Raw genomic sequence first — 16670 nt, forward strand, 5'->3', positions numbered from 1 at the left:
ATTTACAAGTAAAAGTATTATGGGGCAACTCCCCCCCCCCCCCCACTTTTCCCGTGTGCAAACATATGTGTTCCATGTTCATTCGGTAACTTTACGCCTTCATAATTCAGCTTATGTCACCACGCAATGAGAAACAACACCGTTCAATAAAAGCCGAGATGATGCCCTTTTACCTAAGGCGTAGTTAATATGTGTGCGGATCCATTGTTGTGTCTAGGTACAGGGGGAAAATACAGTCCATAGCATTGGACATGTTTATATTAGGCTCCCCGAGCACGTAATCAGTGCGTCATCGAAGTATGAGGTTGTCAGTTCGCATAGGACGCGGTCGTCTCAAAATCTTCTTATATACCAAGGTACGTCTCGCAGACTTCCATTTCTCCAGCTCGCAAGTAGACCATACGTTGCACAGAATAACTCTCGCAGTAAGTCTTTTGTTTTCGTTCTCTCACTGTCATTGAATTTCTTGTTTCCTGTAATAGTTTTTTGTGTCATTTGCATGATTTATGATTTCTTTTTCTGATGTGTGTCTGGGTTTGTAGGGTCAATCAGAGAGACCCCTAGGATGATGGGGGGGGGGGGTTCCGGAAATAGGAAGAAAGGTTATTTCTTCGATAGTCGATAACAGAAATAAAATCCAAATAATTAAATAATTAGTATTCCAATAGGAAAACCAACTTAAAAAATGCGCTCGAAAAATTGGGTTTTCATGATCTACCGAATAATGCAAGGAAAAAATTGTTGCTCTTAAAACAGTAGAATTTATTAATGATAGGATATCATATGCAATTTTACAGGGTAGGTGGTGTAAAATTATTTGAATAAACATACATGCACCAACGGAAGATAAAGATGATAATACTAAAGATGATTTTTATACAGAGTTAGAACAGGTCTTTGATAAATTTTCTCAGTATGATATGAAAATTCTGTTAGGTGACTGTAATGCACAGATTGGCAAAGAAGAGACATTTAAACCCACGATTGGTAAAGAACGTCTTCATGAATTAAGTAATGATAATGGTATAAGATTGATTACTTTTGCAACCTCAAAGAATTTAATTGTGAAAATTACCACTTTTAAACATAAAGATATCCATAAATATACCTGGTCTTCTCCAGATGGTAAAACTCATAATCAGATAGATCATATTCTCATTGATAAGAGAAGGCATACTAGTATAATTGACGTTCGTACACATAGAGGTGCTGACTGTGCCAGTGACCATTATTTTGTAATTGCTAAATTAAGAGAAAGACTCTCAGTGATAAATCATAAGCAACACAATCTAAAAGTTATAAAATATGAGACAGGAAAGTTTACTGATGAAAGAATTAAGAAAGATTACCAAATTAAACTGTCAAATAGATTTGATGTTTTGCAGGATTTAAATGATGATGAAAATATAAATGAAACAGACGTAAATAAGAATTGGGAGCACATACGTAATGCAATAGAATCAGCAGCTAAAGAAAGTATAGGATACCATAAACCGAGAAAAAGTAAGCCATGGTTTGATAATGAATGTCATAATCTAATAGAAATAAGAGATCAGGCTAGACTTAGGTGGTTAAATAACTCTGATGATACAAATCTAAACAATTATAATAGAATAAAGCGAGAAGTTAACCGCACGTTTAGAAGTAAAAAAAGAGATTACTTGAAAAGCAAAATTAACGAAATTGAAACAAACAGCAAAAATAAAAATATCAGAGATTTATATAAAGGTGTAAATGAGTTTATAAAGGGGTGGCAACCTAAAGTAAACTTGATAAAAGATAAAGACGGTGATTTTCTAGCTGACCCAAGCGATATTCTAAATAGATGGAAGAACTACTATAATGACCTTCTAAATGTCCATGTAGGAGATAAATCAGAAGTAAATGAAGTACACACAGCAGAACCTTTAGTTCCAGAACCTAACTTGACTGAAGTTAAAGATGCTATTAAAAGGCTAAAGAATAACAAAGTACCTGGCATTGAGTTAATTAAATATGGTGGAAATTCTTTAATATGTCAAATTCATAAATTAATTTGTTTAATATGGAATAAAGAAGAAATCCCTCAACAGTGGAAAGAATCCATAATTGTTCCTGTGTTTAAAAAAGGTGATAAAATGAACTGCAATAATTACCGTGGAATTTCTCTACTCTCAACAACATACAAACATTATTTTAACAAGACTAACACCATATGCTAATGAAATTATAGGTGATTATCAATGTGGATTTAAACGTAACAGATCAACTACAGATCAAATTTTTCACATCAGACAGACACTTGAAAAAAGTGGGAATATAATCAAAATGTCCATCAGCTATTCATTGATTTCAAAAAAGCATATGATTCGGTCAAAAGAGATAAATTATATAATATATTGGTAGAGTTTGGAATACCTAAGAAGCTTGTTAGTATGATAAAAATATGCACCAGTGAAACAGAAAGTAAAATTCGTGTGGGTATTAATATGTCTGAAAAATTTACAATTCATGATGGGTTAAAACAAGGAGATGCATTATCTCCATTGCTCTTTAATTTTGCCTTAGAATATGCTGTTAGGAAGGTAAAAGAAACTAACGAAGGACTAAAATTAAATGGTGTGACTCAGTTGTTAGCATATGCAGATGATGTAGACTTACTGGGGAATGATGTGAATAGAATTAAGAATAATGCTAAAATATTTTTCAAAACTGCTAAAGAGATAGGTTTGGAAGTTAACAAAGAGAAAACTAAATATATGCTTACAGGTCGAAACCAAGTGTTAGGTAATAATCAAAATCTAATTATTGATAACAACTCGTTTGAACCAGTTTCCAAATTCAAATACTTAGGAGTAATATTAACAAATGAAAATTATATTAAAGAGGAAATAAAAAGTAGGCTTAATTCAGGAAATGCATGTTACTTATCTCTTCATAAACTTTTGTCTTCTCGTTTAATATCTAAGAAACTAAAAGTTAAAATATACAAAACCTTAATTTTGCCTGTAGTATTATATGGATGTGAAACTTGGTCCCTTACATTGAAAGAGGAACATAAATTGAGAGTATTTGAAAATAAGATCCTTAGGAAAATCTTTGGACCTAAAAGGGATAAGGAGACAGGTGAGTGGAGAAGGTTACATAATTTAGAACTACATAATTTGTATTCATGTCCAGATATTATTAGAATAATTAAATCAAGAAGACTTAGGTGGGCAGGCCATGTGGCACGAATGGGAGAGGAAAGAGGAGTTTACAGGATTCTTGTTGGGAAACCTGATGGTAAGAGACCTGTAGGAAGGCCAAGACGAAGATGGAGGGACAACGTTGAGATGGACCTAAGGGAAATCGGTAGGGGTGGAAAAGAGTATATAGATCTTGCTCAAGATAGGGAAAGATGGAAGGCCTGTGTTGCTGCAGCCATGAACCTTCGGGTTTAAGAAGGCTAGAGAGTTAGTTAGTTAGTTAAAAATTGTTGCACGGTGCAGGGGTGCCCATCCCCCCCCCCCAAGGCCAATGGCGCAATCCCGCCCCAAAATCATGTCATGCGTCCCCCCCAAATCATATCATGTCTCCCCCACCCCAAAAATCATATCATTCGTGCCCTCAAACCACATATCGTAATCCCCACAGAGCAGTTAATTACGAACAGCGTATCTACCGAAAGTAACTTTCCTCTCAGCTTTACTGAATACAGTTGATCTGCCCCTCCTCCATAAACAGGGGTGCCCATCACTGAAGACCGCCCCTAAAATCGTTCATCATAATTCCCACAAAATATTTTTGTTGAATACAATAAATTATGTTTATTTGAATGAAATACCATGTTAAACTGTCCATATTCTTTTATTGTTCCATTTTCGAAAAACTTAAAAGTTAGCAAGCACATTGATTGGTTAAATGTAGTAAATTAAATTATGTAAATATGCATATAAATAGTGTTTGTGAGTGGGTTTATAAACTCACAATTTGCGTATTTAACACAAGTTGTTCCACAACTTAAGATAAAGATAGAAAATTCAACCTTGGCAAACCAAATAACATGCTCCAGCCGTATGACCGATTCTGTTTCGCGAGACATCACAGAAACCTAGCTAGAAATTCTTAAGCTCAGAGCAATAACATAATACGGTTTTTATTTCAAAGAACTCATAACCCCCCCCCCCTCCCGGCCCACGTTTTCTTGGGGTAAATATATTTTAGTAACTCATAACAATAATTAAGTGGATTTTATCTTCAGTGCAAATGTAACTTGTTAAAGTAAAATTTTCCTGTGACATGAGATTAGAAATGCGGATTCGATATATATTTGTTCCAAATGATGCACCTGCTTTAAATTAAGCAATATACTAACCAAATCATTATATGTTAAGAAGTGATGTTATTAATTAACATAAAGAATATCGCTTATGTTTTGTAATGCAGTTATAGTATAAAACTTCACATTCACTCCAGCAATGCGCCAAACACGCATTCACGCAACAAATTATTGCGAGCGAAGCGAGCGAGAAAATTCTTACATCCAGTTCTTTGCAGGCTTTCAAGAATATTAATTTAATGGGATGTCAATACTTTCTTAGGATCCCGAGATATTTAGTCTTTTCCAGCTTCTCTTTTGGCACGTTCCGGGTCGAAAACATGTGGATACCATATCACTGAATACAGTCTCTGATATTTAATGTTCGAACTCTCTCCCTCCACTACAGAAATTTCTTGACAATCTAAAATTTAACACTTTATCAAGAGCTTCCTATCTCCCCCTTTAAATGTAATACTCAATCCTCCCACAAAAATTTCCATGCCAATTTTAGACTTACTGTTGATATTGAAGAGTGGATATTGCCTCCTCCAAAAAATGAATTCTCAGTCTCCACACCAGAATTTTCGCAACATATAAGACAATAGTAATACACAAGAATTGCATACCCCCCTCAATATAATACTCAATCCCCTCTAACTAAAATACCCACCATAATCTAAAACCTATAATTGGATACTGCCCACCCCCCACCCCCACCCCAACGTTTAACTCAGAATCCCCCAGAACCCAAGTGTCAATTTAGGCCTAATATGTAAGAGTTGGAACTTTTCTAACGTTGGAAGCGTCGAATAACAGTACCTGGGGGAAACCCTGGGGGATAAAGGCGATGAGTTGATTACTTTTGCGCCACCTTGTACCTATAATTTAATTTGTTTACAGTAATTTGCATTAATTAAAGGACTGATAATTGCATTTACGACTGGTACATATTGTGCAGGAACCCAAAACCAAAGGAGAAAATGTCTTGCTTGCCCCTATAGGGAAATATCCTGCAGACGTCCTTGATCTTGGATTTATTCAGGAGCATTGGGAATGAGAATGCAAGTTTCGCAAAGTGTGTTCACTTTGCATACAGGTAAACTAATCGAAACTGGGCCTACAGTTTAAAGTAGGATCCAATCCACCTTGCACCGGAAATTGAATCTGGGACCTCTTGACTACAAGGTGGTTGCGTTAGCAGTTTCTTGTGAAGTAGTTCTACAGTATTTGTTTTGACAATGATCTAAAGAAGAAAGAATGAAGTTTGGGAATTAATTTACTAATGAAAAAGTGTCACAAATATTGGAAAGACGTGCGTGCGTTGTGTGTGTGTATATGTGTGTGTGTGTGTGAGAGAGAGAGAGAGAGAGAGAGAGAGAGAGAGAGAGAGAGAGAGAGAGAGAGAGAGAGAGAGAGAAGAGAGAGGATATCCAGACTTCCAAGATTCGATTTCCATAGGCGGACATTGCAGTGTCCAGTAAATCTACTTTCCATTAGTTTATTTGTGCTAAACTTGTTTTATTCTTTGGCTGGAAAGGGATATAACCGGGGTTATTGAAGGTTTCTACCAAATGTTGTTCGAACAATTTATGTTAGTTGTGATATAATATCATCATTACTTTCAATAACATTTAGTCTTTCCTTTTGGGAGTGGTGGCACGTGCCCCTCCCGCTAAATCCGCCAATGTTACTGATTATTATATTAAACAATATCACATTGTTTTGGAGAGAGAGAGAGAGAAAAAGAGAGAGAAGAGAGAAAGAAAGAGAGAGAGAAAGGAAGAGAGAGAGACAGAGAGTAAGACTCATTATTTGACATGCAAAAATGGCGTTGTGTAAGTCCACTTTATGCACAAATAAGCTAATCGGGACTGGACCTACAGTCTAAAGACGTTTAAAATTTTCTTGCAGGGAATGTGCACACTTCAGTCACAGTTGATATCACTTTTGCTATCGGTTCCTTACGAGGTCGTCTTCGTCTTCGTACGCGAATATGAATCAAGACAGCAAACAAGAACATTTGACCCCTAGCATTCCCCCCTCCCCACAGCAGCAAAGAGGGAACTTGTAATTTTCTCATTTTGCGTAGCTTTTCTGTCACTTTAGGCTAATTGTTACAACGTACTTTTCTGCTACTTTAGGCTAATCGCTACAACGAGAATGAATTATATGAAATTTGATAAAGTAAACATTTACAGAGGAATGTCCAGGCCCGGGTTCAACCCCGGAACCTTCGATGGCAAGATCATGAGTCAACTACACACTCGACCTTCGCAAACCTTTACTTTCATGATTTGCCTAGTCTAGGGTTGTAATTTTCAGAGATAGAATAAAATTATCACGCTGGGAGAGCAGATATGATTTTTTTTTTAATATATGTCGTTCCTGATTGTGTCGGGTTTGATTTTAAGATTTCGGTAAATTAATTTGATTTGTATTTTTTTTTATTTTTTTTTTTTTTTTTTGTTACACGTTTTCACTCCAATGTCCGCATGTTTATTCTAATCTTTCTCCATACCTACGCTTTCTTTTCACGGTGTATATGGACATTTCTAATTTTGTCGCTTTATTTTTAAAATTTCCTGCAATAGGTAAGTTAAGGCACATACTTTGGGAGACGCTACTCTATTACAGTGTATCAACGGCAGATAGCTCTACTGCGGTCTCCCTGCCTGATGTTTATAAAATTTGACATTCGGCCGAGGGTGGCAGATAACGAATGCATAGAATTGAGGGGTCGATAACATAATCAGTAGGGTAACTTTTCGCTTGTTGAATTTAGATATTTGCTCATCGAATTATCCCAGACACGTTCAAACTGAGTGACAGCGGACAAAATACCATTTTTCTGCTGCACGAGAGACTGTCTTGAATACGAATTCAGTAGCAACCTTTCCTTCTCAAAACCATAGATCGAATATACATGTTACGAGATCGAAAGATTTTTGTTTATTTTGAAGATTGAAAGCTTCTGTCAGTTGTTTCAAAATATGCATCTAAATACGTAACACAGGTTCCCAAAGTGTGTGCCGCGGCTGGCTTACAGGGGCTCCGCGAAATATTCCAATATTTATTGCATATTGATATGATTGTTCCAAATATATGCTTATTTACTACTTTTTACGCATAAAATGTTCCTGAATTTGAAATGTGTGTTTATTTTTTAACTTTGGGCAAGCAATCTAACCACACTAACTGAGCTTTGTAAGTGTTAGATAGGCCTACATTCAGACTTGGGAGCCGTGGAAAAATCTTGAAACATTCGGTTCGATCAACTTGGATTAACCCCCAAAATAAATTCCTAATTACGCTAATGACCGGAAGTACAGTACAAAGGAAAAGTAGGCAAATTGTTCATCTGGAAATTAGTCTTTGCAATCTACATAAGAGGAAAATATGACATTGTATTTGTATGAGGGCCAAAAGATTTCAGGAACTGCAGCAGCTAGAGAAATGAAACATGACATCCAACCATATTTATCCGAAGCTAAGCATTAAAAAAAATCTGGGATAACAGTAGCTGAAATTTGGCATGGAGCTTATTAGTTGTTTATATTATTCTGATGGGCAGAAGCGGGCATAAGTGGGGTTCGTAACCCCCCTTGGCCCAGCATCCCTAAAAAAATAAAAGGAACGTCCAAAAGATGGCAAAACGAGTGCTGAAATGAAATACTAAAGAAAAGTATACGTAATAACTCACTCCCCTTGCGAAAATCTTGAGCAGGTCTCTGCTGGTGGGTCTATTTATTATATGCCCATAAATGGGAGTTCATAAACAACAATAATTACAAAGGTGAAATTTGCTTTTACCAAAGCAGGACAACTTTTCACTTGCAACATAGTGGTTTGCCATCAAAGATTTATCCACAATTTACCATGGGGAGGGGGGATAGGAGGGTATAAAGATGAATTTAGTGCCAAAATTATGCTTTTGGAAACATTTAGCGGAAGGGTGGATAAATCAATGTTTACCATGGCATACAAATGTAAAATTAGTATTCACTACATCATTTCTGTCTGTAGATGCTGAAACAACTGTTGCTTCTGTCACTCTGGATCTTGCACACCCTTTCGCAGCCAAACTTCCTCTCAACTAAAATTGAAAAGCGAGAACAGGGCATCTGTGGAAGCGCTCTTGCAGATGCAGTCAGTTTAGTGTGTGATGGAAACTACAACACATTGTTGAAAAAGTCATTGCCAGGTAAGTCATGAGGTACAATTTAAATTTTCTTAGTTGTAGTTCTAGTAATAAGTTAGCAGTGACGTGCGGTGACGTCGACACTTGGGGTAGCAGTCAGTGGTATGCTCAAGGGAAGGGGGGGGTGTGGATCACACCCCTATTCCTAAAAAAATGAATGTCAATAACAGGAAAAGATTGCAAAATGATGAAAGAGTACTAAAAAAAAGTACACCTAACCCCCACCCACATTCGAAAATAAAAAACGATTTGATTTGACTAAGCCAGAGATCCTGGGTTCGAATCTCGGCTTGGCCATGTGTATTCTTTGTGTGTGTCCCTTCATCAATTGTATCGTATCATCTTCGCGATTAGCCAAAACTGGCGGAAAAGCGAAGTAAAATAAACCAAATCAAGCAATCAATCAATGATTTGATTTCATTTTTGTTACTTAGCGTCGCTTTTTTTTTGTCACATTTGGTTAAGTGCGAAGATGATACGATAAAATTAATGAAGGGACACACACAAAGAACACCCACGCCCAGGTAGGGGTTCAAACTCGGAACTCATGGTTTTGTAGCATGCTGTGATAACCACATACCCCCACGGTTGGTTGATTTGGTGTTTTAAGTACACTTTGTGCACAGAAACAAAACACACTTTTTGTAGTTTCTTCAATTATATTCATTTGGCTTTTTGAGTTCTGAGATACATTTTTCATTCCAAATTATTTCATTATTCACTGCAGAGTACAACACATAGGACAAGAATGCGCACTTATCACGGGTTCGAAACCTGGCCTGGATTGTTCATATAAGGTCCCTTCATCAATTTCATCATATCATCACTCATCCTCATTTTCTCGATAACCAAATGTGGCAGAAAAGCGAAGTAAAATAAACCAAACCAACAACAATATGCCCAAATAAATACATCTGTTTTTATGACTGTTAGAGGCCAAGAGTAGTATATTTAAATAAAACACTACTAAAACGAGAGCGAGAGAGAGTCCGAGCACATGTTTGTAATTTAATCATTATATATTCCATACTTGAAAAAATAAAAAAGAAAGAAAGCATAAGATTATTGTTTGCACATAACATGTTCCCATTTCATAAATAATAAAACTACACCCCATACTATACATACATATTGTACAACATGTAAAAGGTTGTGTAAATACAGAGAACATAAGTACTGCAGAAAATTTTACCCTGAGTTCTTTAGAGGATTTACAAAAAAATCTATGAGAAACCAATCCCCTATCTCTCCTATAGGAGATAGACTAGGGGACCTGAAAGCCTGGGCTTTCAACCATTGTAGCGGGGGGCGAGGGGGCAAGTGAGGTAGAGGTAAAAATCTTCCTTTTTCCTTCGGCCGGCCGTTTCTACCTGGAAACTGGTCAGGCGGAAGAAGAGCGAGCTAGGGTATCCAGCCAGCTTTGCCCGCGGATCACACCGATGGACGAGAAGCGCGTGGAAAAGAAAGTGTTGCATATGAACTTTGGCTTTAACAAGACAATAAATATTGTGATTTGAATATAATTCCACATGTAAGATTGATTGATCTATCTCTGCTAGACTAGCTACTCCTCAGTGCACGTCACTGTAAGTTAGATTTCGCAAGAAATCAGTGAGAGAAGGGGAAGTAGTGTTGTTTCTAGAGCTGAATGATAATAATCATGGTATAAGACTATGTGTGAGGTCAGTGCCGTATCAAGGTTTGTGGAGGCCCCTGGGCAAAATGTTTTGTGGGGGCCCCAATTTTTTTATTATTTTTTACTAGGAGCTTTATTAGCTCAATATGTTAACCAGCAATTTTCAGCAGCTGAAATGGTACACGTGATTTTAGAATCAGTAATCATTTGCAGGGAGAATATCACAATAAAATAAAGTTACAGGACGAAAATTGTAGCGCTATAGCAGCAGTAAAATTCTGCGTCTAAATGTCTACAGTATATTATGAAGAGTGAACACCGTAACGACAATACATATATAGTAAATACTAAAGGGGTTCAGACGGAAACAGAGACTGTACTTACATACATAATTTATTATAAATGATATTATTTACAATTAAGAATAAATATGTTACTACATAAGCACGATCCATCTACTCGACAATCACCAACAGGTTCATTATGGAAATTGTAGTAACACCACTTTCTTCAAGAAAATTCCCAAAGGTTTAACACTTATAGTACACACACTTTTCTTGCCTTTTGCGATGAAAATTCATCTATTATATCATCACAGTCTAATTCACAAAGAAGTTCATGTTCAATGCTTAATAAACAAAAATTGGATAAGCGATCCTGTCCCATGGCAGCACGAAGCCTGTTTTTTACTAATTTCATTTTTGAGAAAGATCTTTCTCTGCTGCAGTTTGTTAGCATTAAGACCAAATACATTCTAAAGAGAATTTCGACATTGGGAAATGTACTGCGGAATGGGTCCTTACATATACAATATTATACATAGACAGTTCCATTGGGATGTCTTCCTGATGTTTGACATTGCTACTGCTTACTAGGTATGCAAACTGTATCAGCTCATTCTCTAGCGAGGGTTCCAGATCCTCCTCATAGATGCTCACATGCTCGCGAGCTGCAGATGTAATTTGTGATGGAGTTGCCACTGCAAGTTCATTTAGAATACTGAACCTCTTTGCGACTGTTTCATAGGGAAAAATCCTGTCTGCAAGTGATGAGGTGATTTGATCAATCACTGGTAGAAAACTTTCCACTCTGAAATGTTCACTAGGCGAGAGGTGGATTTGAGGTTCATTTTCATAGTCAAGAGGATTCAGTCGGACGTTTCTCACCCACTGACGTGAGTGTTCCTTATTGTACTCTTCTGTGTCACTTCTTCTTCTGGCTATCTCCTCATATTCAGAAAACGAGTTCCTTTTTGATTCTACAAACTTCTTTAAGGATCTCAAAATGTTATGTCAATGGCAGACTGAAGAACTAACCTTGGATCTTGGGAGTGTTTTGCTCATAGCATCAAATCTCCCTAAAATGTCATTCCAGAAGATAGCTAACGAGGCGATTTCCAGGGACAACATCTGCTGTGAGAGCCCGTTCACTTCACTTCTTACAATACCCTTCTCTTCTTTTCCATTGCCTATTTCGATAAGAGCTTCCCTAATTTTTTGTAACCTTGGACTATGGCTTTTGTGGCATCTGCTCTACATGCCCACCGAGTCTCACTTAAACTCTTGGGAACATAGTATTTACCTTCTTCTTGTCTTAACTTATCCACCAATGTTTGGAAATAGTGAGGTGATGCTGTGAAGAACACACAAAGCTGTTGTACAAAATCGAAGAAATGAACAGCTGCAGGACATGCATTCGCCGCTGCTTTCGCTACAAGATTCAAAGAGTGGGCATAACATTGTACTAGCTCTGCTAGTTTATTTTTTCCTTGATGAGAGCTTGCATGCCTTTATACTTTCCACACATATTCGCAGCATTATCGTACGATTGGCCCCGACAGACACGCATATCAATCTTATGATAATCTAGAAACTCCAATAACACATTAGCAATAGCAGACCCAGTGTGACCACAATTTGGTAAAAAGGTCAGAAACCTTTCTTTCGGAGATAACCCTTTCACATAGCGCACAACTATAGTCAGCTGATCGATGTGTGATTTTTTTTATTTTTCAAATACAACTTCTTATGTAATTTTTCACAAGCATAGCCAGATGGTTAAAATATTTTTTTGGTGGAGGCCCTTCACAGCTTATTTTTGGTGGGGCCCCCGGGGCAATTGCCCCAGTTGCCCATAGGTTAATCCGGCCCTGTGCGAGGTTATAGCTCCTCCCCCCTCCCTCATCATCTTTCCTTTGGATTTCTTTTCAAAATGTTTGGCCAGTTAGATTGCCAGAAAGGACTGACTGGGGAAATAATGAATTTGGATAAATATTCATTTAATTACAAAGTTGTTTTTTTTTGTATTTTCTTTATTGGAGGACGAGCTACTTTCAGCTGTCCTTTTCACGTTGTCACTGCGTATCTAATTGATAAAATATAACACCACTACTAAAGAAAATTATGTTCGATACCTTCATTTAGCCATATTCTTAATTTATAAGATTACTTAGCACACAACTGTATATTTCAGAATTAAAATGTAATGATAAAATAGGAGCTAGCAGCACCAATAATAAGTACAAGTCACTACAATTTGATACATGAGTAAGTTACTTACCTTTAAGATAGATGGTTTTAGATACTATATATTAAAAATTTCCTACATTGATGTGTTTTCGCCCTGATATATATCAGACCGTGATTCCTACAGATACATAACTGAAGATGAATGGTCTATAATAATAATATTAATGAAAATAATTTCTATCTTGAAATCTCATGGACCATTTTCGTATTTACCATATAAAATGGAAAGGTTCCTTTCACATACAATGACGACTTTTATTTTTATCATTAAAATGAACCCTTCATGTACACACGTTTTTAGTTCTCATTTATAATACAGCTGAAGAAAAGTCAAATGTCTACAAGGAACTCACTACAGGTGGATTACTTTCAAATAAAATGTAAGTATATTAAGAGAGAGAGATGATATTTTTGGAATAAGTAGCAAGTAAAATATTTCTCCCTTCACTGTAAATAATAACCCAACCCAAAAATTATATTTTAACTAAGGGAGTTCTATGTTGATAATAGTCATTATAACCTACAAATAAATTAGTGATTTTTTAACACTATGATTTTTCTGCCATATACTCAGTTTGAACACAATATTTCAACTGTTTCAGCCTTCATCAGATGAGTTGACAAGGATGACAAGTCTGATGGTGGGCTGAAAATTATGCATTAAAACTTAATGTGCCAGAAAAAAACAAAAAAGCCATGCAAATTATTTATTCATAAACATGTTGGTACAAGATATAAGTTACGATCATAAACATGTTGGTACAAGATATAAGTTATGATCATAAACATGTTGGTACAAGATATAAGTTATGATCATAAACATGTTGGTACAAGATATAAGTTATGCTTTATTCATTAACTTACATCTAAAGTTACAGCAAAATGTGGCACAACTTTGAGTCTTAATAATACTATTAAATTATATTTCCAGTACACTACTTTTGTTCAATTAATTAAAATTAAATTCACGATCCTAAATGTACATGACATTTTGCACTGTAGCAAACTAAATGGACATATAGTACGGTTACTAAATTCCATGGTACAACATCCTTTCGCAGGCCTAGGTCTGCCAAGTGGTTCTTCATTTCATGACACATGATCAGCTGTTGAGTCCCATTGCCACTGTTCCCTGGCTTTTGCTTTGTTTTACTTCACTTTTGTGCCACTTTTGACAAATTTGCGAAGATGTGGATGAGTGATGACATGATGAAATTATGAATGGATTCCAACTCGGGACCCCTAGCATCATAGCACGATGTGCTAACCAATCTGCTATGGGGGCTGGCACCTGGCTTTCGAGACCTAAGCCTGCTACTATGGTTTAAAGTAGCTTCTCATTCCCATGATGCTGGGTCAACACAGAAACACCTGAGATTTCTCATACCAAAACCAGAAGCACACATCATGTGACATACTGTATTAGTCTTAACTTGTATAGAGCTCAAAACAGCTTACACACACTCATTTCTCTGACTTGTCATTCACAAACTTCAATAACGAATTTCATTTCAATTCCTGAAGATGAGATTGACGGTGGTTCTTGTAAGCTCAGAACCATGTCCAGAACAGACTGGCTGATATCCCAAGAGAATCTCTCCATTATTGTAACTAACCAAGAACTAAATAATGTAGCAGCGAATTGCTATATTTTAACACAGGTTAAGATAAATGTATCACAGTCAGGAAAATATCCTAGGGTAGTTGGCAGTATTCACCAAGGCCTCTGGTGAGAACAATTACTGAAAAATGATTTGACAGCACATAGCAAGAGACACACAAATGAGACACGGTGCTTTGTTAAACAATTTAATGGAAGTAAGTGGCAAAATAATAAATATTCCAATGTGGAAAGTCAAGGAAGTGTCAATTGGAGTCCGCAGGCTCAAATAACACAACAAATCTGAAATTATTGTGCTAGGAAGACCTAGTAATTTTGTTGGCTGGTATACTGACTACATTTGCATGTATTGAGTATGGCATTAAGGTGTGACCAACCAATATCTGTAGTATGAACCTGTATACATGTGAAAATTTCTTTCTTCTTTAAAAAAAAATAATTAAAAAAAACATGGGCATGTTCAGGTTAATCTAATCCCTTCAAGAAATTAATTATTTATTCTCTTCTGCTTGCAGATTTGACTCCTTCAAACAAATGGTTCTATTCATACAAAGCATCCCCACAATATCCATTCCGACCCCGTACCAGTGCGACTGCATTAATTAGGGGGATCACTAAACGTCAATCCACTCGAGGGATCATTGAGGAATGTTGCCTCAAGCCCTGCTCAATGGAAGAAATGACTGGATACTGTGCAAGAAGATAAATTAAATATGCATGTGTGTGTTACTTTTTGAAATTAAGTATTTTTTTTTTTTTGTCATTTTTCAAGACTGCTGCATTTTTGGAACAATTTACTAAAAGTTGGAAGGTCAATGACATACTGTTATATATTTGTTCAGTAAAGTGATTTATAAAATTAATCCATTTTTGGTTTGATTGGTATAGGCGAAATGAAACCATTTCAATACATGCAGTGCCACTTATGTTATCCTGAACACTATGACTACACAGAATAAATGTTTTTCAAACTGTTCCACTGTACACACAAGACAAATTTCAATAAGCAATTGAAAAATTATAGAATTAGGGAGGGGAAAAATAAAGACCAATGAATGAAATAATTTTCCTATAAATTGTGACTCTCCTTGTGTATTAATTATATAGATTTTTCCACAAAATTAATTCCTAATGCCATGTTTGTCTTACCTGTCAGAGAACGGAACACACATTTAAAAATAAAAATAAAAATTTCCACCGGTATTGTCAAGGAAAAAGTGGAATTTTATTTATCCTTGGCAAGGTCAGCAGGAAGCTAAGTAGTAATTTTAATTTTTATTTTTAAATGTGTGTTCCGTTCTCTGACAGGTAAGACAAACATGCCATTTTTATGGTGCATTAAACTCCAATATAGGAAATTCTAAAAATGGGTCAAATCCACTAAAGACAAACTGCCTCTGCACAACAATAGAGAAGTTCATGCATTAAAACAAAGTGATTCGTAACCTCCTCATTGCCTTTTATATAATATTTTGTAGAATTACATTGTTAAGAACAATGCGTGGATTGGAATCTTGGTGTCGCACACTACTTAAAGTATGTATGAATTCTTCAATTTCGAAAAATCTTCACAATTGCCCATGATACCACATTCATTACATAGTTTTTAATACCATCGCCTTCTTAAAACTGCAATGATCTTATATGCATAAAAATGCAAAAATATTGAAACAATAAAACTAGGTTTATAAGCTAGATGCTTATCGCAAGCAACTATATGGAAATGTCAGTTGTTATCATTGAACTTTAATGCTAAACAGATTCAGAAAGTGTACCCACTTTTGCAACTAGCTCTTCTAGGTGATTGTGAATGAAAATGAAAACTGGTTAAAAATCTTTGCAATGTTATGCTGCAACAAAAATTTTGAAATCTTCCAGTCTTTCCTATTTTCTATCTTTGGTTCACTTACTCTCTCTCTCTCTCTCTCTCTCTCACACACACACACACACACAGACAGACACACACACACAATGGAACTACTTTCGCTCGCTTGTACTTGTTCAAGTCTCCCACCCTGAAGCCTGTTATGCTCGAGCGTACCACAGTCATAGTGTAATGATTGGCAACATATTTCAGAAACTAAAATAAGAAGCACTGTCACCCTAAAACCCACATATAGGGAAGGAAACCACTTCATGCAAATATATTTGGTTTATTGTTACATCACTTTTGGCTAATTGTGAAGATGAGAAGAAATAAAAATTTATGTCAGCGTTTCGTTAAAAAACGGAACAACTGATGAAGTTTTATAGTGGCTAAAAAAACTATTTTGCTTGTTAGAACCTATTTTAGGTTTATGGGCCTAAATCAAGCCTTTTTTTTAAAGGTTTTTATATATTTTTAAAGGTTTTACAGGATTTTTATGTCACACAGATGCATTTGCTTTGTTTCGTCACGAAAAAGT

The 16670-nt window shown here is 36.1% G+C and overlaps 1 protein-coding gene across 1 annotated transcript; it reads left to right on the forward strand.

The window, feature by feature from the left end:
• The first annotated feature begins 391 nt into the window (after positions 1–391).
• LOC145990729 (LIRP-like) lies at positions 392–14971 on the forward strand. Its single transcript, XM_083126271.1, has 3 exons — positions 392–425; positions 8306–8483; positions 14781–14971. Exons 2-3 carry the CDS (start codon positions 8306–8308, stop codon positions 14969–14971), a joined length of 369 nt encoding a protein of 122 aa, XP_082982397.1. The 5' UTR covers positions 392–425.
• The last annotated feature ends 1699 nt before the right edge of the window (positions 14972–16670 follow it).

The sequence above is a fragment of the Lepisma saccharinum genome, chromosome 1 (genome assembly GCF_977018435.1).
Source record: "Lepisma saccharinum chromosome 1, izLepSacc3.1, whole genome shotgun sequence".
NCBI lineage: Eukaryota > Metazoa > Arthropoda > Insecta > Zygentoma > Lepismatidae > Lepisma > Lepisma saccharinum.

What these genes read in the sequence shown, in the direction of transcription:
- LOC145990729 (XM_083126271.1), top strand. Translation starts at nt 8,306, where the DNA reads ATGCTGAAACAACTGTTGCTTCTGTCACTCTGGATCTTGCACACCCTT. An exon ending in GTTGAAAAAGTCATTGCCAG is followed by an intron (nt 8,484 to 14,780) that starts GTAAGTCATGAG and finishes TTCTGCTTGCAG; the next exon opens with ATTTGACTCCTTCAAACAAA.